The sequence below is a fragment of the Dendrobates tinctorius genome, unplaced genomic scaffold (assembly GCF_039654945.1).
Source record: "Dendrobates tinctorius isolate UK_male_01 unplaced genomic scaffold, ASM3965494v1 ptg000064l, whole genome shotgun sequence".
NCBI lineage: Eukaryota > Metazoa > Chordata > Amphibia > Anura > Dendrobatidae > Dendrobates > Dendrobates tinctorius.
In genome coordinates, this window is record NW_027361732.1 from 60,262,347 (window position 1) to 60,288,942 (window position 26,596).

Below are 26,596 nucleotides of genomic sequence, written 5' to 3' on the forward strand. Positions count from 1 at the left end.
ACAGTGGCAGCTGCAGATGGAGTGCTCGTACGACTGCGCTCTGTGGACGAGCTTTCGCTTCTGGAGGAGGAGGAGGAGGGTCGAACGCCTACAGCCAACTGTTTCCTATACCGTGGGCTAGGCAGCACTGTCCCACCACCGCTGTCCCCTGTGGACCCTGCATCCACCACATTAACCCAGTGCGCAGTGATGGACACGTAACGGCCCTGGCCATGCCGACTGGACCATGCATCAGTTGTGAGGTGCACCTTTCCGCTCACTGACTGCTTGAGTGCATGGACAATGCGGTCTTTCACATGATGGTGGAGGGCTGGGATGGCTTTGCGAGAGAAGAAGTGACGACTGGGTAGGTCATAGCGTGGTACTGCATAGGCCATGAGTTCGCGGAAAGCTGTGCTTTCCACCAACCGAAAGGGCATCATCTCAAACGAGATTAGTTTGGCAATGTGGGCGTTCAAACCCAGTGTACGCGGATGAGAGACTGAGTACTTTCTTGACCTACTCATAGTGTCTGGGAGGGTGAGCTGGACTTGAGAGCTGCATATGGTGGAAGTAGCGGTGGACAGGGCGGACTGAGAGAGGGTTGATGATGGTGATGGAGTTGGTGTTCTTTCTGATGGCCTAGAATCAGTCTTTCGTTGATATAACAGTGGGATTCCCTGACTGCTGTGGCCTTGCAACGACACCTCAACATTTGCTGCTGTGCTAACCGGTGGGCTTACAGTGGGGGGAAACAATGTAGCGTTGCTGACTACCTTCGTTGTGATCAGTTGCACATGTGGCACTTGAGGTTTGGTGTTGTGTCCACGCTTGCAAGTGCATGCTGGTTAAATGTCTAAGCATGCAACTGGTATTCAAATTTTTCAGATTTTTCCCTCGGTTAAAGGTCTTTGCGCACTTCTTACAGATAACCTTGGCCTGATCATGAGGATTTTGTTCAAAAAAGTGCCACACTGCACTCTTCCTACTTTGGCAGACATTTTGCGGCCTAGCACGCTGTGATCTTTTGACCCTCTGGACAAGCTGTCCAGCAACTCTTTTGATGTTTGGAACCTGTCTTTGGAGTGCTCCGGGCCTGCCAGATAACAGCTGTTCCGATGTCGATGTCTGCTGTGGATGCTCCTCATCTGAGCTATTGGAAGCAGCACCCTCTTCCCCCAATGGATGCCAATCTGGGTCAACAACTGGGTCATCCATCACCTCCTCTTCTATGTCATGTGCACCTTCCTCTGTGTCACCGTGTATGGTGGTATAGTGTGAGGGAAGGGGCACCTGAGTCTCATCAGGGTCAGAATCTGGCTCTGTACACTGCGAGGACAATGTAGTGCTCTGAGTGAATGTACCAGCAGAATCATCCATCAGCGGCTGTGCATCAGTGCACTCCATGTCAGATTCATCTTGGCCTGGGTAATTCACCATTTCACTTGATAATCCAGGCATGGTATGTGAAAACAGCTCCATGGAGTAATCAGTAGTATGGCCTGCGTCATCCTTCAATCTTGGTTGGGGTGAAGGACACAAGGAAAGGTGTGGTTCATGAACATGAGCCTCCAATGACGACTCAGTGCTTTTACTTTTTACAACTGAAGAAGAGGAGGCGATAGAGCTGGAGGCTGAGTCAGCAATGTAAGACAAAACTTTTTCCTGATGCTCTGGCTTTAAAAGCGGTTTGCCAACTCCTAGAAAACTAAGCGTTCGAGGCCTTATGTAGCCAGACGATGACGCAGGGTCAGCACCTCCTGCATTCGGTCCTATTTTGCTCTTGCCACTACCATCAGATCCACCACCAACACCATCATTACCAGCTGCCAACCCCCGCCCAATTCCACGGCCTCTTCCACCAGCCTTCCTCATTTTTGGTAGAAATGTAGACAAAATCCAACAAACTATATAGTAATGTAAAACAAGGTACAAGGTGTCTATAGGACAGGGGAGATTTTGAATTTCTGCACACACTTTTGGACACTGGACACTTTTGGATTGTGTGAGGCCCAATGAATATCTGAGCGCTATGTGAAAGGCTTGATGGCACAGCTGTGACAAAAGTGACTAGAGGATAAGGGAGATTTTGAATCTCTGCACACACTTTTGGACACTGGACACTTTTGGATTGTGTGAGGCCCACTGATATCTGAGCACTATGTGACAGGCTCGATGGCACAGCTGTGACAAAAGTGACTAGAGGATAAGGGAGATTTTGAATCTCTGCACACACTTTTGGACACTGGACACTTTTGGATTGTGTGAGGCCCACTGATATCTGAGCGCTATGTGACAGGCTCGATGGCACAGCTGTGACAAAAGTGACTAGAGGATAAGGGAGATTTTGAATCTCTGCACACACTTTTGGACACTGGACACTTTTGGATTGTGTGAGGCCCACTGATATCTGAGCGCTATGTGACAGGCTCGATGGCACAGCTGTGACAAAAGTGACTAGAGGATAAGGGAGATTTTGAATCTCTGCACACACTTTTGGACACTGGACACTTTTGGATTGTGTGAGGCCCACTGATATCTGAGCGCTATGTGACAGGCTCGATGGCACAGCTGTGACAAACGTGACTAGAGGATAAAGGAGATTTTGAATTTCTGCACACACTTGTGGACAGTGGACACTTTTGGATTGTGTGAGGCCCACTGATATCTGAGCGCTATGTGACAGGCTCGATGGCACAGCTGTGACAAAAGTGACTAGAGGATAAGGGAGATGTTGAATTTTTGCACACACTTGTGGACAGTGGACACTTTTGGATTGTGTGAGGCCCACTGATATCTGAGCGCTATGTGACAGGCTCGATGGCACAGCTGTGACAAAAGTGACTAGAGGATAAGGGAGATTTTGAATCTCTGCACACACTTTTGGACACTGGACACTTTTGGATTGTGTGAGGCCCACTGATATCTGAGCGCTATGTGACAGGCTCGATGGCACAGCTGTGACAAAAGTGACTAGAGGATAAGGGAGATTTTGAATTTCTGCACACACTTGTGGACAGTGGACACTTTTGGATTGTGTGAGGCCCACTGATATCTGAGCGCTATGTGACAGGCTCGATGGCACAGCTGTGACAAAAGTGACTAGAGGATAAGGGAGATTTTGAATCTCTGCACACACTTTTGGACACTGGACACTTTTGGATTGTGTGAGGCCCACTGATATCTGAGCGCTATGTGACAGGCTCGATGGCACAGCTGTGACAAAAGTGACTAGAGGATAAAGGAGATTTTGAATTTCTGCACACATTTGTGGACAGTGGACACTTTTGGATTGTGTGAGGCCCACTGATATCTGAGCGCTATGTGACAGGCTCGATGGCACAGCTGTGACAAAAGTGACTAGAGGATAAGGGATATGTTGAATTTCTGCACACACTTGTGGACAGTGGACACTTTTGGATTGTGTGAGGCCCACTGATATCTGAGCGCTATGTGACAGGCTCGATGGCACAGCTGTGACAAAAGTGACTAGAGGATAAGGGAGATTTTGAATCTCTGCACACACTTTTGGACACTGGACACTTTTGGATTGTGTGAGGCCCAATGAATATCTGAGCGCTATGTGACAGGCTCGATGGCACAGCTGTGACAAAAGTGACTAGAGGATAAGGGAGATTGGATTGCTTTTAAAAAAGCAGTTTGCGGAGCAGTGGGTAAACAGCAATGCCAGCCTGTCAGGAAGCCTTAAAAGGCAGCCCAACAACCAACACCACTGATACACCACTATATAGCCTCCCCTTGCACTGCACACACAGTGACTGATGTGTTGTGCAGGCCAAATCGCTAGCAGCAGAAGCAGTTTTTTTGTCTTCTTCCCTGCCTAACGCTCTCCCTACAGAATCAGCAGCAACCTCTCCCTATACTAAGATCGGCAGAAGTAAGATGGCGGTCGGCGTGCACGCCCTTTTATACCCCCTGTGACGCCCACCAAAGCAAGCCAATCACTTGCATGCACTTCTGAAAGATGGTGGTGACCCGTGCCTATGTCATCACGTTGCCCACAGTGTCCGTGGATCCTGATTGGCTGAAAAAGAGCGCAAAACAAACTTTTGAAACGCGACTTTGGCGCGTAAGTCGCCGACCTCGTGGCCGACCTCATCCTAGGGTCGGGTTTCGTTTCATGAAACCCGACTTTGCCAAAAGTCGGCGACTTTTGAATTTTTTCGACCCGTTTCGCTCAACTCTAATTAAGAGTGATAATAAATACAAAATTTATGAAAATGATCAAATGAAAGTCAGACATTGCTTTTCAACCATGCTTCCACAGAATATTTAAAAAAAATAAAACTCATGAAATAGGCCTGGACAGAAATGATGGTACCCCTTAAAATAATGTGACAAAAGGGACATGTTAAACCAAGGTGTGTCCACTAATTAGCATCACAGGTGTCTACAATCTTGGAATCAGTGAGTGGGCCTGTATAGAGGCTACTGATACTCACTGTGCTGTTTGGTGACATGGTGTGTATCACACTCAACATAGACCAGAGGAAAGCAAACTGCTCCAGTTGTCTTGTGTATGAAGGTTGCCCTTTCCAGGCAGCATGTTTCAGCTCTTTCCAAAGATGCTCAATAGGATTTAGGTCAGGGTTCATAGAAGACCACTTCAGAATAGTCCAATGTTTTCCTCTTAGCCATTCTTGGGTGTTTTATGTCATTATCCTGTTTCAAGACCCGACAACAGATAGTGGGGTAGCGGGCACCACATCAAAATGCAAGCTAAATAGAATTTAGGGATCAAACATATGCATATAAAAATTCAGAAAAAAAGACTCAAGAGAAAAGGATATGCATAACAACAGGGATCAACCTAAACAAAATATCTTTATTACATGTGTGGATACAAAAATTACTATACAAAAAGACATACATTTAAAAACATTTAAGACCAAAAGGTCCAAAGGACACAAAGGAAAGAAAAAGAACAGACCAGGAAAATATGTTAACTCCTCATGCACCTTAATAGCAAATATAGTGCAATGGACAATAAAATCAATGTGAACAATGAGGGTAGCAAAGAAAACCACTCCTCATGCACCTAATGGCAAATGTAATGCAATGGACGATATAATCACAGTGAACAATGAGGGCAGCAGAGAAAGCCACTCCCAAGGACCAACTGTAATGCTATGCAACAATATCATAAACAAAATGCCAGACTAAAGGCCCCGTTACACCCAGCGATCTCGCTGGCGAGATTGCTGATTTTGTGACACATCAGCGATCTCTCCAGCGAGATCGCTGTGTGTGACATCCAGCAGCGATCGGCCCCCCCGCGGGGTATTGCTGATCGTGCTGGATCGTCCTGGCCCGTTTTTTCATCTCTGGTCTCCCAATGGCCAGCGCGCATCGCTGCGTGTGGCAGTGGGAGCCAGCGATGAGTGACGCTGCACGCTGGTTACCAGCATAAACATCGGGTTTCTAAGGGCCGTGGCGCCCTTAGAAACCCAATGTTTACCCTAGATACCAGCATGCACTGCAGGCAGGGCGGAAGTGGAGGCAGAACGGCGCACAGACCGGAGTAGCTCTGCTATCTGCTACTCCATTCTGTCAGACCGGAGTTGCAGATAGTAGAGCTGCGCCGGTCTGTCTGCGCCGCTCTGCCTCCACCTCCTGCCCTGCCTGCAGTGCACACTGGTATCTAGGGTAAACATCAGGTTTCTAAGGGCCCCGCAGCCCTTAGAAACCAAATGTTTACGCTGGAAACCAGCATGCTCACTGGTCCTAACAATGTCCCAGTGATCCCATCCACGTTGGTTCGTTGGTAGGATCGCTGGGACATCGTTATGTGTAACGGTACCCTAACTCCACAAGATGATGGAAATAGCTCTGGGTGTGCTGCTAGCTAATTGTGAAAACACAAGTGAGTACAACAGCCAATACAAGTCCAAGAGAGAAGCACAAGCCTCATCACATGGCAGCAAAAAAAAAATAGAAAGTCACCATTTGTTAACAAATATACCTGTTACCCATCAAAGAGAAAGAGCCAAGCAATACAGCCCTGAGATGTCCAAGTGGTCATAATAAGGATAACACAAATAAGGTGCTATAGTGCAGTCCCAGGGTAGTTCATGCCCCACGCATATCGACACTACACAGGTGACTTCATCAGGGGTGATATACAAATAGAAGTCAAACCCAACCATTTTTATACCCACAAAATATGGGGATAACTACAAGCTGTGAAACTGGAGCGGCGTGTTACATTTCCATAGCGCTGATATCAATCACCAGTTCCGGTTCTGGCACCCCTCACGTGCAATCTGCGCAAGCGCACATACATCGGAAGAAAGGGTCCTAATGCGCTTCCGAACACCCATCACGTACAACCTATGCAAGCGCACATACAGTCAATGGAATCTTAGAACACTGATCCCTCCACATCCATGGTAACACCAGACGCTTTTGCAGAAGTGCGCAGGTGCCTACACAAAATACTACCTATACCAATATGGGATACAGTGGGCACACGCAAGGGTGTCCATGATGATCTTGGACATGAAGAAGGACAGAGTGCTCTAGCGGCGCATGCGCTGCAAAGAAGAACCATATATCTGGGCACGCACTGGCGCCAAGCATGTTAAATACAGAACAACATCTTATATATGTAAAGGAGTTGAATAAGTCAAGCAAAATATATGCATGCCAATAGAAAGGCAGGACTTAATAAATCCGCACAGAGAAGTCCAGGCATCATATAGATGCGCAAAGATGTCACAGGCACCCAAAAGCATAAGTATGAACAAGTGTTTAGAAGGCACATGTCTTAAAATAACCCAAAGCCACTCAAGACAAAAGATTGTTAAATGTATAAATAATTAATATTTTATATTTTGAGTGGCATAGGCATCAGATGAAGCGGTACATGAAATAAGTGAACACACCATGCACTAGCATGAAGATAAATACTGTAAACTAGATGAAATATCTGAATACCAAAAGAAAAACCAAATTTACTCAATAAATAAATACCCTCAGCGCAATATTGCCTAACGGTTTTTCATGTCAATATAAATATAAAAATGAGGATGAATGAACTCATGGAGATCAACATCCAACACTGCGGAGACACCATCACGTTTCTCAACACAGTGATTCTAGAGCAATGCCCCCATCCCTTATGGGAAATATGTAAAAACATGCAAAATACAAGTCGCGAAGACACCATCACATGTTTCTCAACACAAGCAATGACTAGCCAGGTCTTTCCCCGGGAAGGAACAACCACGGGAAGGGCAGTCTCCAATGAAGGAAACCACCTATGCCATGGATACCATGTTTAGGCATAGGTGGTTTCCTTCATTGGAGACTGCCCTTCCCGTGGTTGTTCCTTCCCAGGGAAAGACCTGGCTAGTCATTGCTTGCATTGAGAAACATGTGATGGTGTCTCCGCGGCTTGTGTTTTGCATGTTTTTAATATAAATATAAAGGCAATATAAAGCAACCACCATACATAAAAAAAGGAGAAAGAGAAAAGGTGGTAAGTATATAGAAGGAACCGTGGTTCCATGATATACGAATACAGCTACCGTATTTTTCGCTTTGTAAGACGCACTTTTTTTCCCCCAAATTTGGGGGGAAAATAGGGGTGCGTCTTACAATGCAAACATACGTTTTTTTGTGCTGCCGCTGCGGGTGTCCGATACTTGCCGCCACCGCGCTGGGTCCTCCGGGTGCTGCTGCTGCCGCGCTGGGTCCCCCGGTGCCTGCCGCCGCCGTCGGGCTCTGTCCTGTGCTGCGTGGGGGGCTCTGCCGTTCCATCCATGCCTGTGCGGTGGCTTGCTTCCTGGAAAATGGCCATCGCGCAAGCGCAGGTGGAAATCTCGCATTGAAATCTCGGGAGATGAGATTTCAGCGCTGAAATCTCATCTCCCGAGATTTCAATGCGAGATCTCCATCTGCGCTTGTGCGGCGGCCATTTTCCAGGAAGCAAGCCACCGCACAGGCATGGATGGAACGGCAGAGCCCCCCACGCAGCACGGGACAGAGCCCGACGGCGGCGGCAGGCACCGGGGGACCCAACGCGGCGGCGGCAGCACCCGAGGGACCCAGCACGGCGGCAGCATCCAAAGGACCCAGTGCGGCGGCGGCAGCAGCACCCGGAAGACCCAGCGCGGTGGCAGTAGCACCCGGAGGACCCAGCACGGTGGCAGCAGCACCAGGTACAGAGTAGGCGGCAGCACCCGGGGACAGAGTGGGCGACAACACCCCGGGGACAGAGTGGGCGACAGCACCCCAGGGACAGAGTGGGCGACAGCACCCTGGGGACAGAGTGGGCGACAGCACCCCGGGGACAGACCGGTAAGCAATAAGACGCCTGGATTATAAGAAGCACCACCATTTTATTAAAAAAAACATTTTTTCTTATTTTTCTCCTCAAAATTTGGGGTGCGTCTTATAATCCGGAGCGTCTTATAAAGCGAAAAATACGGTATATGTCATAGCATACACCAGGAAAGCTGATAGAGTATTGCTTATGGTGCACAACCAACAGCAATACCAAAATATGCCACATTTAGAAAGATGTAGGCAATCCAAAATTATAAAGGCAAAAGCCAAAAAGAAAAATACGAGTACTGAGTCAAGTCATCTAATATATAAAGCTGAATGTGTGTGTGTGTATGTTTGTATGTATGTATGTGTGTGTGTCTGGGATTGGCATCTGCACCGTCGCAGCTACAGCCACAAAATTTTGCACAGTCACACATCTGGACCCCGAGAGCGTCATAGACTATGTTGTGAGGTGAAATTTTAACCCCGCGTGTTTCAATTCACCAAACAATTTGGCCTATTATTCTTATCATTTCTATGGTGTTATCATCCTTCTGTAAAGCTGGAAATAACAATTTATTACCGTGCCAACATAGACCACCCCCTGACACAGACTGCAGGGGGAGCCCAGTATCACACAAGATAGGATTAGATACACGACTCAGCAGTCAGTATCACACAAGATAGGATTAGATACACAGCTCAGCAGTCAGTGTCACACAGGAGAGGATTAGACACATGGCTCAGCAGTCAGTATCACACAGGATAGGATTAGATACATGGCTCAGCAGTCAGTATCACCCAGGATAGGATTAGATACACAGCTCAGCAGTCAGTATCACACTGGATAGGAATAGATACACGGCTCAGCAAGCAATATCACGCAGGATAGGATTAGATACACAGCTCAGCACACAGTATCTCACAGAATAGTATTAGATACATGGCTCAGCAGACAGTATCACACAGAATAGGATTAGATACATGGCTCAGCAGTCAGTATCAGACAGGATAGGATTAGATACACGGCTCAGCAGTCAGTATCACACAGGATAGGATTAGATACACGGCTGAGCAGTCAGTAACACACATGATAGGATTAGGTACATGGCTCAGCAGTCAGTATCACAAAGGATAGGGTTAGATACACGGCTCAGCAGACAGTATCACACAGGATAGGATTACATACACTGCTCAGCAGTCAGTATCACACAGGATAGCATTAGATACACGGCTCAGCAGTCAGTATCACACAGGATAGGATTAGATACACAGCTCAGCAGTCAGTATCACACAGGAGAGGATTAAACACATGGCTCAGCAGTCAGTATCACACAGGAAAGGATTAGATACACAGATCAGCAGTCAGTAGCACACTGGATAGGAATAGATACACAGCTCAGCAGACAGTATCACACAGGGTAGGATTAGATACACAGCTCAGCACACAGTATCACACAGAATAGTATTAGATACATGGCTCAGCAGTCAGTATCACACATGGTAGGATTAGATACACAGCTGAGCAGTCAGTAACACACATGATAGGATTAGGTACATGGTTCAGCAGTCAGTATCACACAGGATATGGTTAGATACACGGTTCAGGAGACGGTATCACACAGGATAGGATTAGATACACTGCTCAGCAGTCAGTATCACACGGGATAGGATTAGATACACGGCTGAGCAGTCAGTAACACAGGATAGGATTAGATACACAGCTCAGAAACAGGATGTGCCAAAGGAGAGGACATTTTCACTCCAAGAATTCCACTCATTCCATCTGATTTTGTTTTTGATTTTAAATGCCTCCAGTTTCCAATTCAACTGCTATTTGCAATGTCCATTAACAATGCTCAGGGACAGTCCTTGAAAGTAATAGGGATCGATTTGCAATCTCCATGCTTTTCTCATGGTTAATTTTATGTGGTCTGTTCAAGAGTTGGAACTGCCAAAAATCTGTTCATCTTTGCACCGAAAGGAAAAACCAAAAATGTTGTTTATGAAAAGGCTCTTGAATGAGTTGAAAATAAAATACTATCAATACTTGGCTAATCATTTAGTTAATTTGTGTTGCAAATCTGTAGTGTTGAATATATGATGTGAAATGTTTTTATGTGCAATAAAATCATTGTAGTTTGTTATAACTTACCACAGTTGGTTACTATGCCCAGGCAACGCTGTGCTCTTCAACTAGTAAATATATATATATATATATATATATATATAACAAGAAAAACAGGGATCCTACACAGTTGTCATAAAAGAGAGAAGGAATATTTGTTTATATGTATTGGTATTCTTACTCCTTTCCCTAAACATATCTTTGGACAGAAAATACAACTCAAGAGGTCAATTAGAAAGACCTTTTGTGTATACAGGAGGTACAAATGATGTGCAGCTAAAGGCTACTGCAAGCCAAAGAACATATCATGTACTATATCATAGATATCCACAACAATTTTTCACAGCAAATGTAAGTTAAGGTAATAGACGATTCATACACAAAAGCCCTAGGAGAAGAACTATGTAGTCATGTCATGACAAGGCATATGTCAAAAGTCGATAGACAAAAAGGAAATGCATGACAGTAGGCCAGAGTCTATAATATGCAAAAGTAGTATGGTATAGCATACCCAATTAATGGAAAAAATGCCACCCAAATTCCAAATATAGTGTGCTATATGCCACAGTGAGTATTGGAGACCAAGATCACAAGACCCAACTATAATCAAAAATTGAGGGTATACAGGGGATGTAGCCAGAGAAAATTCTCAAGGATATATATAAAGTACATACAGCAACAATAGCTGGCAGCACCCAGGAAAGGCAGGCTTTGCTACAGATAGTAAAACAACAAAGAAATTAAATACAATGTACATTTATATAGCACAATGTTTCATTCCAGTTGCAGAACATAACAAATGGTGGAGAATGCAAGTCCGTGTAAATATACCTAAAAGAAAAAAAAAAAAAGCAAAATTTAGATATCTCAAACACAAAAAAGGACACTGTCCCAACCATTATCCTTCATATTTGTTTATAGAAGCCGGTATATAGCAGTTCCTCATTAATGCCTGAAGGGGCCAAAGTATTAAGATTATATACCCATTTGGATTCACGCCTGAGTAAGTCCAAGGCAATATTCCTGCCCCTAATATTAGTTCTCACTCCCTCAAGGCTCATAAATTTAAGGCCCCTAGTGGAGCTAATATGATACTGTAGAAAATGAGAGTCAACTGAAGAGAGTTTCTTACCTTTGTCCAGATCCTTCTTTGCCATACCTATATTAGAAAGATGTTGTTGTACCCGGCGTCTGAGCTCCTGTGTGGTCTGTCCAACATATAGTCTTGGGCAACTGCAAACTAAAGCATAAACAAGGTTCCTAGTACGACAATTAAAGTAAGCACTTGGCTTGATCGGTTCTGGGAGGTGTGGGAGAGTAATCTTGCAACCGGCAATCATGTAACGACAGATATTATACCTACCACAAGGATACGAACCATAAGTAGGCTTCCCAGAGTTCATTTTGGTCTAAAATGGCTGACAACCAGTTCATCTTTTAGGTTGTGAGATCTCCTAGCCACCATCTTAGGAGTCGGTGACAACCAAGGTAAAAGTTTAGCTTCATTTAAGAGAATGTCACAATTTTTCTTTAGAATCACATAGACATCATTCCATTGATTGTGATAAGTTGTGATTAGATCAATGGTTCAAGTAGGGTTCTTCGGTCTTGAACTCATGATCTCCTTCCATACAGAGTGCTGGGAAAGCCTGAGAAATAATTTTTCGTGGATAACCCCCTAGACCAGAACCTATCTGTTAGCTTTATAGATTCCTCAAAAAAGTCCTCAATGGTAGAACAGTTCCTCCTGAGCCTGAGGAAGTGACCCTTAGGAATTCCATTATACAATTGTGCTGAGTGCACACTAGAATAATGCAGGAGGCTATTGGTTGCTGTTTCTTTCCGATATAAGTTAATGACAATACGGTTGTTAATAATAGAAAGTCTCAGGTCCAAAAAGTTCACCATATTAGATGATATACTGAAAGTTAACTTGATGTTCTAGGGATTGTCATTCAAATCATTGATGAAAATGTTACACTCATCAATAGTGCCGTCCAGAACAATAGAATGTCACCTATATATCTGAACCATCTGAGTACAATCTGTCGAAAAGAACTCATTTTCCGTACATGATTTTCCTCCCACCACCCCATGGAAAGATCTCCCTAGTCTTGCAGCGAGTGCTGTGAGCCTTTGTTTAGCAGTCTCTAGGGCTTCAGTTGGGTCAGTCCTTTGTACTCATCCAGCTTGGTCTTATTCTAGATTTTTAGACCCTTCTGTATTTCTGTTAGTTGGATGACTTTCCTTTGTGTTACCTTGATCTTTGTCTCCAGTCTTCTTTTCCATGGGGGACACGTACAGTACTTCTGTTCTTGCTGGTGGTATAGCCAAGAATTTCCATGATTGCTGAGGCAGTAGCATAGATCAGTTTATCATTTTGAGTTATGGTGGTTGGTATTGATGCAAGTGGTCTATTGGCATATTCTAGCATACTGTCTGGTGGTGTTTCTTTCCTGAGCTTTAGCAGTCAATCTCTGGTATTGATGGTATTTAGTTTATCTAAGATCTTCTGTTTCAGATCAGATGCAGTGCTCTCTAGTTGCAGGATTGGATCAGGATTTTTAGGGGGTTGCACATGTTGTTCTTCCAGGTCTTCCTGTGGTGTGGATCTACAGTGAAGTTGATCTATCTCAAGTTGTGATAATAGCTTTCTCTTTATGACATTGAAACATTGGGTGACTAGTTGTTTCTCAGTCAGTGGGCATGCAGGTCTTGTACCCATCTAGAGTTTCCTCATGCGCTTCATATACCTTCTATTTGTTCTGCTGCTATAGTAGCATTTTTTCAGATCCAGGTTCTCTTGCCTTGTCCATGCATGGTTTGTTCCAGTAGTCAATTTATCATCAGATTGTCCTGGTTCCTCGACACCTGACGCAGACCTTGGTAATCCGGGCGAAGTCCGAGCTGACATCACTCTCTTTGTTTTTGACACTCTCATGTTTATTGAAGTAGGCACTATAGTGTTAGTAGTATTGTCCAAGGACCACTACTGGTATATTATTTCCCACAGGGCAGAGTCAGGATTTGAACCCCAGTCTCCCTCGTTGGTGGTTTGTGCACTTTTGATCACTACAGCCACCTAGGGCAGGTAATATAATGTTAGGCTATGGCTATATATGATATTCACGGTGTGGCAAATCAGTTTTTAAATTTTAGGCTGCAGAAGTTTTATTAATGTGTAAGAAATTACTCTTTGATAGGTTACTTAAAATATTAAAGAGGAACTATCACCAAATTTTTCATGTTGGATCTGTGATGTAATAGTGGCTGCTGGACTGAATCAATTTTTATTTACTTACTAGATGTTTCTAGCCAGCTAACGCTCAGCACGCTCATTGCTATCTATTTAACGCTACTGGTGATTAAACTAAAGTAAATAATGACAACATTCAATAGCGCTTACACAGGTGGTAAATTAAATTAAAATGAAGTTAATAACAATAATAATCATTAAAAATCTGAATAATACTAATGATACATTTTATTCACAGTGTAAAATCAAAAACAAACTGGATTCAGTAAGATGTGCATTTTTTATTCATTCCAGCATCTAAACAAATTCTATAACGAAACATAAATTAAGTTAAAATTTCTCTGTAAACACAATTAAATGTATAGTCATTTTCGTCATTTTCAAAGATCTTTCCTTGACTTCTATCAGGTACAATTTGAACTGAAAGACCTTTACAACTTGTTACTCTAGAGAATGCAGTGTATAATTGACCATGTGTGAATACAGGATCAGGTAGGAGAACGCCAATCTTATCGAATGTTTGTCCTTGCGATTTTGTAATTGTCATGGAATAAACCAGACGAAGTGGGAATTGTTTTCTTGTTAACTTAAACGGGATATCGTAATTTTCGCTAGTGTCCAATGGTATTCTTGGAATGAGAACCTTTTGACCACGACGCTCCCCAGAAAAAATACTGCAGTCGATGAGATTTCTGCCAAGAGTTTCTACAATTAATCGAGTACCATTGCACAGTCCTTTCTTTGGATTTAGATTGCGGAGTAGCATGACACAGCAGCCTTTCTTAAGGTTCAGCATATGAGGAGGGAGACCCATAGGCGTTAGGAAATGTACAAATTTGATGGGGTACTGAGCTCTTTCTTCTTCTGTCTCACAGGATGAAATATTGTCGACACTGAAGTATGATTTAGTCTGACCTCAAAGCATGTTCAACACGTGTCACAGTTTTTAGGGCATAGTACTGCTCTGGAAGCAAGATCAGCAGGAGTGAGAGAGTTCAGGTCATTCCCAAATATGCTCATCACGACGTCATAAAGCCAGAATGTCTTTGCTCAGCTTCACAAAATCCACCAGATTCCCATCTACAACTCCTGATCCAACAGTTAGCAGCCACTCACAAAATTCAACCTCAACAGGATTGACTCGCATGTTCCTGATTAATTTCAGTTCCTTGAAGGATTTCCAGACTGGACTGCTCTTGACACACGCCTCTACAATACTAACGCGATTTCCATGAAGTTCAACTGGAGCTTGCTGACAAAAATCTCATCCAGCAACAATCGGGATCCCACCAAAAGGTTCTTCATCGTGAAGGAAAATACATAAGCTTCTATCAACGGCATTGAAAAGATGAACGTGAGACATTGAAAATTCATCCCATATAATAAGTTTAGTATCCCGAAGCTCTCGGCAGACTGAGGTTCCTTCTTTAATACTTGATACAGTTCTCTCATTCAAATAATTGAAATTCCAAATCCGGAGTGGACTGTTTTACCACCTGTGTAAAACAAAAAAAATCTTCAATACAGACATCTTAAATTTACGTTTTTCAGTATTCTGTAATCGTAATTAAAATTACCTTTTAGTAATGTAGCTGCCAAACTGGTAGGAGCAACTGTTTTTACAATGCCACCATTCCCAAGTATAGTAGATGTTAAAGCCTTGTACACGAAAGTCTTTCCACAACCTCCAGCACCAGATGAAAAAAAGTATTTTTGTGATGTGGTTGGATTATTAACTGCATTCATGATTGTTTCAAAGGCGCCTCGTTGTTCTAGGTTCATCAGAAACTGCAGTCGTTCAGATTCTTGTTTCTCCCTTTCCACATCAACAATGTCACACATTTTGTACGCATCTGATGGGGAAGGTAGTCCACAACTTTTGCAATCTTTAGCAAACTGTCGTAAGTGGTCTTGGATATCGGCAAGTGTTTGCTGCTCGGCCATGTATTCGTTATGAATCAGTCCATCATGTTATTTTTATATTTGTTGTATAAATCAAGTCCACTTGTGATGTTAGCGTGGTTCAGGATTGCAGCAAATAGCTGTCGAAGCTCACCGGGCATTCTAAAAAAAGATGCTTTTTCCATTGTTTTATCCCACTCTGAATCGTCATGCAATAATCCCATGGCCTTTGCTGCCAGAATATAAGTTTCATATGTGTGTCCTTCCACTGTTCTCAGATCTTCGAATGATGTAGCACCTGTAAACAACATAAAGAAAATAATTAAAAACTATAAAACAGTCAGGATGATCTAATAACGTACAATTAGATGAATATGACTTACCCTTGATATGCATTAGGAGTAGGCGCAGGGAAAATCTTTCCATATCTTGTGGAGAGACTGAGTACATTCTTGGAAGGATCTTGTCAGCACCTCTTTTTCTTGTCTTCCAAAACTTATTTGTCCAGACATAATGGTAGGGTATTTCACAATATAAATACTGACGTGCTGATGGATCAGTTTGGTTTAGAACAAACCATTTCGTAAGTTTTGTGCCATCACGCTGAGCTTTTTCCAGAGAAAGCTACTCCATTCCATCCTCAAAGTAAACTGATTGTTGGAAAGGTAGGTGTACCGGAAGTCTTTCTACAGCATGGGAACGTGCAGACATCTCAAATTTTCGCAGCCACCACATTGCTTCAGGCGATGCCAAATATCCTGTGTCGATGTAAGTCTTAATCTCGTCCCAGTGGTAGGTGCCGGTGTTGCTGACTTTGTTCACTTGAACAATGGCTGCATCATGTCCTTTGTACATGTACTTGAAAATATATTTGACGGTCTGGATGGAAGAGCAGATTTTCTCATTTATGTGTGCACTGTATTTCTGAGAGAGGTAGGGGTTGTATGGTACAACCGAGCGACTGTCAACTTCCACATCCCTAACCTGGAGCTTAATGCCATCTTTTTGTCTGCGATATACTGGATAACCATCCACATTAATATTTGTTTCTTCGCTGAAGTCTTTGGGAAACTTTTTGGAACAAGTCCGGATTCCTTTTACATCTTCCATACACGGTGAATTTCTATTGTGTTCTCCACAGGGCCCATGAATCATGCAGCTGGTGACAACATCGTAAACCTCCTTGTTAATATCCGGGTCAGGAATTTCTGCATAAACAGCTTTGTCACAATCAATAGCTTCTCGAAACTTGTCTTCGTCGTCCAGAATTAAGAGCATATGGCAATGAAGAAGACCTGAAACAATAAAAGGATGCATTAAATGTGCATTATTAATCATTCCATTCTTAACATTACTGTTACGAACATTCAGATGAATGTACGGAATACCTCTTTTTTGAAATTCAATGACGTAGGTGTATGCCTTTACTTGTCCCATCACACCACCTTTTTTTGCAGTCAAGTCGTTTAGTAACTCTTGTAGCTTTAAGTGGAATATGGTAGATACCAAATCTGGGCAGTCTATTGCTGTTTCATGTTGTAAAAGGCCGGACTGAATTTCTTCCCACTTTGGGTTGCAAATGAACGTAATAAATAAATCCGGCTTTCCAAATTTTGCTACCAAGGTCATCGCATCTTGGTAATTCTGTGTCATGGCATGTTTTCCACTGGTAAAAGAAGAGGGAAGTATGATGATGCGACCCGGTCTCAGATCTTGTTGTTCAGCCCTACTGTTCTCCATCATCACCTTCCTCCATTTCATGACTTTTCCTTTTTGCAGTTCTCCCTTGCTTTCATATTCCAGGTTTCCATCCGTGTTCACCATACGGAAAGAGGAGTGGATACACCATTGGATCACAGTTTGGGCTATGGTACACAATATTCTGTAGTCCTCACTGCCCAATGGGATGAACGGCAATGTCTCTTTTGATTGGCGGTTCTCCATCATCGGAGACAAACACAGCTGCAACTTCATTGGCTGTCGGCAAGTTGTATCAGCGAGGGTCGTGTTGTCTATCCTTGGTTATCCCCATTTCAATTTTAATGCTGGTCATAGCCACGCTGATCAATCAAATCCTTCATAATCTTGAAAGCCTGAGCAAATGGCTTGATATCTCTGAGTAAACATTCAGTAGTATTCATTATGTCCCTCTTGCATCCTTCATTTTGCTCGTTATTTAATCGTTGAATGTTTGTTTGCATACTCAGGATCCAATATGTAGAGTTGTGAATATGAAGGAGTATCAGATCTAAAGAAAACACAAATATATTTTTAATTATTAAAAAAGAGTAAGAATGAATTGAAAACGTACATTTAATTGTATTCAGGTCTTTAACCTTAGAGAAGTTGATGTACAGTGGTACACTTGTCCATGAATGACTAAAACTGGTGGGCCACTGAAAAATTTCATTGACTGAAATCCAAAGGATGTAAAGGCAAAAGCACTGTTGTACTTTCTGATGTTCTTTCTAAAATTTTTTGCCTCGTTCGTATCTTCAGTTAACCATGCTTGAAACTGCTGAGGGTATTTATTTACTTCACGTAAGTGTATAGTACCACTTCTGCAGCACGACGCAAACTTTGCACTGTGTAATTTTTCTTTCCAAAAGTGAGATGCACCGCAATCACTACACGTAACGTTTCGCTTTCCCACGTGGTGCTCACTGGGTATATTCTCTGGATTTCTTGCTGCATACCTTAAAGGTGGTGGCAGTTTACGTCGACGGGCATTGTTGTTTTCAACTTCCGCAGGTGTCAAATTCCTTCTTCATTGACCCTGGTTATATATATCAGCTTCCCTTCTTTCTGTCACTCGGTTGATATAAACCTTGTGATATCTCTCTCTGTCCTTATCAATCTGCTCAGGTGTTCATTGTTGATAACCAATCCTACGATTTGGTCGATATTGTTGTTGTCGATCAGCTACTGCATCGTTGTCTGGATTTTCCTGCGGCCTGTGAGATGGACCTGGCGACTCTTCTTGGCTCATTTTGTTTGGGAGAATGCGGATGCAATTAAATGTACTTTTACCTTGGCTGAAGTGGATGAATTACATAGAAAGGAAGTGCTGCATGTGGTAATGTGGGAGGGGGCGGAGCCTCGTGTGGTAATGTGTGGGGACGGAGCCTCATGTGGTAATGTGTGGGGACGGAGCCTCATGTGGTAATGTGGGGGGACGGAGCCTCGTGTGGTAATGTGGGGGAACGGAGCCTCGTGTGGTAATGTGTGGGGACAAAGCCTCGTGTGGTAATGTGTGAGGACGGAGCCTTGTGTGGTAATGTGTGGGGACAGAGCCTCATGTGGTAATGTGTGGGGATGCAGCCTCGTGTGGTAATGTGTAAGGACGGAGCCTCGAGTGGTAATGTGGGGGGACGGAGCCTCGTGTGGTAATGTGTGGGGACGGAGCCTCATGTGGTAATGTGTGGGGATGGAGCCTCGTGTGGTAATGTGTGGGGACGGAGCCTTGTGTGGTAATGTGTGGACAGAGCCTCGTGTGGTAATGTGGGGGGGGGCGGAGCCTCTTGTGGTAATGTGTGGGGACGGAGCCTCATGTGGTAATGTGCGGGGACAGAGCCTCGTGTGGTAATGTGTGAGGACGGAGCCTCGTGTGGTAATGTGTGGGGACGGAGCCTCGTGTGGTAATGTGGGGGGACAGAGCCTCGTGTGGTAATGTGTGGGGACGGAACCTCGTGTGGTAATGTGTGGGGATGGAGCCTCGTGTGGTAATAAGTGGGGACGGAGCCACATGTGGTAATGTGGGGGGACAGTGCCTCATGTGGTAATGTGGGGGGGGCGGGATTATGTGTGGTAATGTGGTGGGGGACAGGATTATGTGTGGTAATGTGGGGGGGCGGAATTATGTGTGGTGATGTGGTGGGGGCCGGGATTATGTGTGGTGATGTGGTGGGGGGCGGGATTATGTGTGGTGATGTGGTGGTGGGTCAGGATTATGTGTGGTGAAGTGGTGGGGGGGCGGGACTATGTGTGTTGATGTGGTGGGGGGCGGGACCAGACTGAGTGGTGATGTGGTGGGGGGCAGGATTATGTGTGGTGATGAGGTGGGGGGGCAGGATTATGTGTGGTGATGTGGTGGGGGGCAGGATTGTGTGTGGTGATGTGGGGGCCGGATTGTGTGTGGTAATGTGATGGGGGCAGGAATGTGTGTGGTAATGTGATGGGGGCGGGATTGTGTGTGGTGATGTGGTGGCAGGCAGAGCTACTGTGCAGGGGGCGGGATTAGCGAGTAATCACGATGCCTCATATATATATAGATTTAGAAATCAAAGTATTTGGCACATTAATGTTTGTTACATCCAAGTGGGTGCAATTAGATAGTTTTCAATGGGGGTATGTCCTTCTCCCTGTGTAACATTGCCGAACCATAAGTTGACACCAACATGCAGGACAAACAAAAACATGCCCTCAAGACAAGCGCAAAGTAGGTTTTTCAGTGTTTGAGATGTATGACAGAACGCTCTGATCTACTGGTTTAATCTCCTGAATGATTAGAAAGTGCTGGGAGAATATCACAAATGACAAATGCCTTTCAAATAATATCACAACAGTCAGTGTGGGGTGAGAGACAGCACAGCAAAAGTTAGCTTTGTCACATTACAAACTCTCCGACCAAACCAAAGGTGTTCACAGACAAAAGAGGACTCCTTCAGAAGAATAGTTTGTGAGCGCTTTGCACTCCAATAGTCCCTCAAAATGCACCCCTTTATGGACTGTTTTAAACATGGAAATAATTCTCCTTACTTTTTGGGACCCTGTGCAGCTGCATAAGGTGCTCCAATAGTACACATGGCTTTGTATCAGCCTTGTTCTTCTTATGGCACTGTCTTCTCTTGTGTAATGCCCATTGCCCCAAACTACCTATCTAGAGATATGTCAGCATTTACACTAAAGTACTTTGCATTTACAGCAACTTGTCCTCCAACAGCAGTGAAATCAGTGCACACTTTCATTACTTCTCACACTGGAATAGTGTGCCTGTTCTGGGGTACACCTATGTGAGATGTAATGACACCCTGCAGAGTGATGATTAGTTCATGTTAGCACAACAGATATACAGTAGGTGTGATATTATGTCTCACATACACTGTTTAATCTGCTCTAAGGGTACCGTTACACTTAAAGATGCACCAGCGATCCCGACAACGATATGGATCGCTGGTGCATCGCTAAGTGGTCGCTAGTGAGCTGCCACACAGGCAGATCTCACCAGCGACATCGCTGGGGTCGGGGGTCGCTACTTACCTGTCAGACGCTGCGATCCTGACATCCTCCCGCCCGCGCCCATGCATCGCTCGTCGGCGCCACAGGAAGCCCAGCAGGAAGCGTCCGACGAGAAATGATCCAGGACCTTCTTGTGCGACCAGCGATAACCAGCGGGGGAGCCGGTCGGAGGTAAGTATCACATGTAATGATATCGCTAGCAATATCGCTGCTACGTCACAAAATCGGTGACTTTAGAGCGATATTGCTAGCGATATGGCAGTGTGTAACGGGGGCTTAAGCTATTGTGAGGCGTGTTATTCTTTCCTCTGTGTTTTGCTGCTTGCTATTGATTGGTCAATGTTACACAGGGATAAGAAGTATATACCATCTGATAACACCCTCTTGACCTTAACAAAAATGAACTGATTGTGCACCACATACTTTGATGGCTATTATCTCCACAATACAGAGGCAAATTAAAAAAAAAAACGGAAAAATACATTTGATTCAGCTCAGCAGCCACTATTATATCATGTGTACAATTCAACATGAAAATATTGAACTGAATTTCACACAAGTACATAGCAAATTTGTAATACTGTAAATACTGAATATTAAACGACAACTATACTTTCAAGTAATTTTACAAAATAGGCTATCCAGTGTGTACATGAGGATTAGCACTAACCAGTATATGTCTTGTATCATTAATTTTCATCAGTTTTCCCCAGCTGCAGGTTCTTTCTTATAAATTGAAATTACTGTAACTTCTGACCGAGCGGAGGAAGGGTGGCTGCTATGATCACTCCAATATATAGCATGGCACAAATAATGATTAATTTCTGCTCTTTATCCCTTAGTTAGCACATAAACAGAAGCAGCAGAAATCAGACTCTACCTAATTATTCCCTCTGCTCTTTACTTCTCCTCCCCATTCCACAGAGTATAATAGGCTGTGTAGCATGCGATCACAGTGAGCAGTGAGTCTGTCTTTTCTTCAGCAAGAAAGATTTTAAATATTTTTTCAGATTGAATGGTGAGGTAAAGGGAAGAGAAAGAAGTGGCTAATGAGTGGAGAATGAAGCAAATTTCTCTTTCATGATATATTACAAATCAAGATTGTTCTGTGTAGGATCAAGCTTGAGTCCAGTTTCCTGGAATTCGTAGTTTTATGTGAATTCGAACATTTTGAGATTCAATTCACAAAAAACATTTGCCCAGCACCATTTCCCACATTGCTGAAGCTTCATCGAGCAGGCTAACATCACTTTGCATTGTCATGTGGGCCGCTCCATAATACCCTGCAGCTATGTTATGTTATAGATTATAGTGCGGTATGTGAGGGGGGGGGGGGTCAATACCTGGGCCATCACATATCAATGGTTCCAGTGGAACACAATTTTTATAGCAGAGTTAATTTCCATCTTCAGGGTCATTGTTTAAGTCCCTTTTCTATTTTGAGTGAAAGTTCTTGTGGTCAGTCTTTCTCACCTAGAGTTTCAATTCTTAAGGTCAGCAGGGTCTTACCTCCTTCTCTTATACATTGCAAATAGAGATGAGCGAATTTGTTTGAATTTTGGCCCCAAATCTGATTTTGACATATTCCGGCCATATTCGAACCCTATTTGTGCCGAATGTATGTCTCATGATCGGTTCTGGACATATTAGGTAATTTTTACTTCCATTGACTATAATGGCTTTCAGCTATGTTCGACGAATATTGCAAAACCAATATTCGATTCTGATCCAAATGCGAACAAACTCGCTCACCTCTAATTGTAAGCTCTTATGGTCAGTGAGCATTTCTTTCTTTCTACTTTCTCTTTACCTTTTCTATGTTCTTCTCTAAGCAATTAAAAGCTTTATAGTATTGTTGCTAGGCATCGGATTCCTGGGTCTGCACAACAGGAATCCAGAGCCGTACATCCATCGGTCTCCCATTCCCCTCCAACCGCTCAGGGACCTGCTCAACAATCCTGGCGATCCAGGTGTCCTGCTCAGACTTGCTCTGTGAGCCTGGATATTGCTGCCACCTCTGGTGCAGCAATGGCAGCGCAACCTGCTCTGCAGGGAATCGCTCCAAAGGCTAAGTCCTCTCGCCATGCTGCTGGGCATGCCCGCAAGATAACCTCTCAGTGGAGAGCAGGGGTCACATGCTCAGGTCCTGTGTTGGATCTGATTGGTCCTTCCCAGAGCATTGGAAGGTCCCGGAAGTGCATGGCTATAAAAAGCCCGCATGGCAGCTCGGCCATGCTCTAGTGTAGACTTATTATGCTATGTTTGAATGGTTATGGATGCATGTATCTGGTGACTGACTTATTTGAAACCCCTACCTCGGATATTGCGAATGGTGACAGAGTGTTGGTTTAGTCCGCGCCAGCTACCATACCATACACTAGCGTCCATCAGTGACCGCTTCTCCGGCACTGACGTTAAGTGGCCTCAGTTTACGCCACGCTGCAGTCAGCAGCATCTCTTGGCGTTCGCGGCAGCCTGTGAGGTTAACAGGACCGACGCTTACGCTTTATTTCCTCTAGGGTGTCTCTGTGCCTGTAACAGAGCCGCGCCTAGCACCTCGGGTGACGCTAACCCGAGTGTAGTGCTCCGCCTCCTAGCTAGTCTGCCATTGTCCAGCAGCGGTCTTGTCACCTACCGCACGGTGGACCCCGGGTGGCAAACGCACCTCCTATTATTTATATTTGGTGTGTTCTGCTGTCCATAACATTACACTAGTGCCCGGGTCTGACTGGTAATGGCAGACGTGCAGCAGCTGCCGCGATACATTCGGCAGCTGGAGATCTGGTTGGCGGCTATTGAGAGCGCCAACTCAGCTGCGAATGCTGCGCTAGCTGCTACCCAGACAGTCACTGAGGCTGTTTCACTTGTGCCCGCACTTTTGCCCACGCCGACAATCTCTCGCCTCCCGCTTCCCGACAAGTTCTCGGGTGACAGCGCCACCTGTAGGGGATTCGTGAGCCAGTGCTCTATTCAGCTTGAGTTACTGGCTGCGCGGTTCCCTACAGAGTGGGCTAAGGGGGGGTTTACCGTCTCATTGCTGTCTGGCAGGGCATTACAGTGGACTACACCATTGTGGGAACGTGATGATCCCGTGGTTCAGGATGCTGCTCAGTTCCTCGTGGCCCTGAAGCATGTCTTTTTGGGACCACGGATCACGCACCATACATCACTCCAATTATTATCCCTAACACAGGGGTCGCTCTCGGTTAGCCATTATGCCGTCCGGTTCCGGACATTGGCTTCCGAATTAGAGTGGCCGGACAAAGCATTAGTCCCGGTATTTTGGAGTGGGTTGGCTGAGCACGTCAAAGATGTTCTAGCTACCAGAGAGGTTCCCACAAGTCTGGAGGTACTGATTGCCGTCTCCACTCGCATTGACCTCTGGTTTACGGAGCGCGGGCTGGAACGTGCACAATCTAGACGTAGAGTTAATTTGGCTCCCACCTTCACCAAGCCGCTAAGAGATCCCGCCTAGAAGCTCTCATCCTCCGAACCTATGTAGGTGTCTCGCACCGGTACCAAGCCACGTCCGATGCGAAGCTCCATACGTTGCTATCAATGCTGACAGTTTGGTCATTCGGCTAGCACATGTTCACAGTGCTCGAAAAAACGACCACGTCCAGTGGCCGTAGGGGGTGGTCAGTCCAATAGGCAACCCTTTTCCCCTAAACCGGTATTCAAGGGCACGTTAGATAGTGGGGCGTCCACCTGGGAGGCAGAGGTTACTGTGGATTCCAGGGCTGAAGGGAACTTTATGTCCTCGACCTTCGCCCAGAAATATGCTATTCCACTGGTGTTATTGCCTCAACCTGTGACCATTAGTGTGGTTAACGGTGCACCTTTACCATCTCAGGTGACCCACCAGACAGCTCCACTCGGGCTCTCTATTTCACCCTCTCATCGTGAGGTCCTGTCCTTGCTCATCTTGCCTGATGGCATCGATCAGGTGCTTCTAGGGGTTCCCTGGCTCCGTTACCACTCCCCTCATATTGATTGGGCTTCAGGGAGTATACTGGGTTGGAGCAAGAACTGTGAGGGAAGGTGCCTGGGGGCAGTGTTCAGGTAGCTTCCATGAAAGTGCCTGCGGATCTTTCCGCGCTTCCGAAGCCCTACCACCAGTACGCAGAAGTCTTCTCTAAGAAGTCTGCGGAGACGCTCCCGCCGCACCGTCCTTACGATTGCCCGATAGATCTCCTGCCAGGCACAGAACCTCCTAGAGGCTGTGTGTATCCGTTATCACTCCCTGAGACAGAGGCTATGTCGCAATATATCCGGGAGAACCTGGCTAGAGGTTTTATCAGAAAATCGGTGTCTCTGGCTGGTGCAGGGTTCTTCTTCGTACAGAAGAAGAACGGTGAGTTACGTCCCTGCATTGACTACAGAGGTCTCAACGCTATCATGGTCAAAAACAAATACCCTCTCCCGTTGATCTCTGAGTTATTTGACAGGTTGCGAGGGGCCCGGATCTTTACAAAATTAGATCTACGGGGGGCGTACAACCTGATCCGCATTCACGAAGAAGACGAGTGGAAGACAACTTTTAATACTAGGGATGGCCATTACGAATATCTGGTCATGCCCTTTGGCCTTTGTAATGCGCCTGCTGTCTTCCAGGATTTCGTTAACGACGTCTTCCGCGACATGCTCTCTACCTCGGTGGTGGTCTATCTGGATGACATACGCATCTTCTCGCCAGATTTGACCACCCACCGGAGAGACGTCTGCAGGGTCTTCGACCGTCTGCGGGCGAACTCTCTCTTTGCCAAGCTGGAGAAGTGCCAGTTTGAGCAGGAGTCCTTGCCGTTCCTGGGCTATATCATCTCGGCCCAGGGGTTGGCTATGGATCCTGCCAAACTGCAGGCGGTGACGGATTGGCAGGAACCCCATTCACTCAAAGCGGTGCAGCGCTTTTTGGGGTTCGTGAATTATTACCGCCAGTTTATACCGCACTTTTCCACACTGGTGGCTCCTTTGGTTGCTCTCACTAAAAAAGGAGCTAACCCCAACGCTTGGTCTGAACAGGTCTCCAAGGCCTTCACGTCTATAAAATCTCATTTTGCTGGCGCTCCCATCTTACATCATCAATTTATTCTGGAGGTTGATGCCTCTTCCGTCGGTGCAGGACCAGTCCTTTTCCAGAAGGATGCTCAAGGTTGAAAGCATCATACTTCTTTTTCTCAAAGACCTTCTCACCGGCGGAGAAGAATTACTCCATCGGTGACAGGGAGTTGCTAGCCATGAAGTTGGCCTTTTCCGAGTGGAGACACCTCCTGGAGGGAGCTCGATTTCCCTTCCAGGTATATAAGGACCATAAAAATCTGGTCTATTTACAGTCGGCCCAGCGCCTGAACTCTCGTCAGGCTAGGTGGTCGCTCTTCTTTTCCCGCTTCCAGTTCACCCTGCATTATCTCTCAGGGGAAAAGAACGTCCATGCGGATGCTCTCTCATGCTCGGTAGTTTCTCCGGAAGAAGGAGAGGCTGAGGCTCGGCTAATTCTCCCGCCGGAGAGTTTTACGACTGTGGCTCCAGTTGCTCTCGAGTCAGTGCCACTGGGCAAGACCTTGGTGCCTCCCCAGTTACGACCGGAGGTTCTCGCTTGGGCACATACCTCCAGGGTAGGTGGTCACTTTGGCAATAAGCAGACCACTGAACTCCTGGCAAGGTCATATTGGTGGCCACATATGGCTCGTGATGTTAAGGAATATGTACAAGCATGCGTCTTGTGTGCACGGAACAGACCCTCTAGACAGAGGCTGGCGGGGCTTTTGTATCCACTGCCAGTGGCGGATAGACCTTGGGAG

General features: G+C 45.2%; 1 protein-coding gene across 1 annotated transcript; it reads right to left on the bottom strand.

Moving 5' to 3' along the window:
* Nucleotides 1-16,181: 16,181 nt before the first annotated feature.
* On the bottom strand, nt 16,182-17,501 carry LOC141094591 (uncharacterized). Its single transcript, XM_073580464.1, has 2 exons — nt 16,946-17,501; nt 16,182-16,852 (listed from the first exon to the last, which is right to left on the bottom strand). The coding sequence occupies exons 1-2, from the start codon at nt 17,499-17,501 to the stop codon at nt 16,182-16,184; spliced, it is 1,227 nt and encodes a 408-aa protein (XP_073436565.1).
* Between the last annotated feature and the right edge of the window lie 9,095 nt (nt 17,502-26,596).

Bases quoted from the DNA above. Each gene is read 5' to 3' on its own strand.
- LOC141094591 (XM_073580464.1), bottom strand. From the start codon at position 17,501: ATGGAGAACCGCCAATCAAAAGAGACATTGCCGTTCATCCCATTGGGC. The intron at 16,853-16,945 runs GTATTCCGTACA...TTATTGTTTCAG, and splicing joins CATTGAATTTCAAAAAAGAG to GTCTTCTTCATTGCCATATG.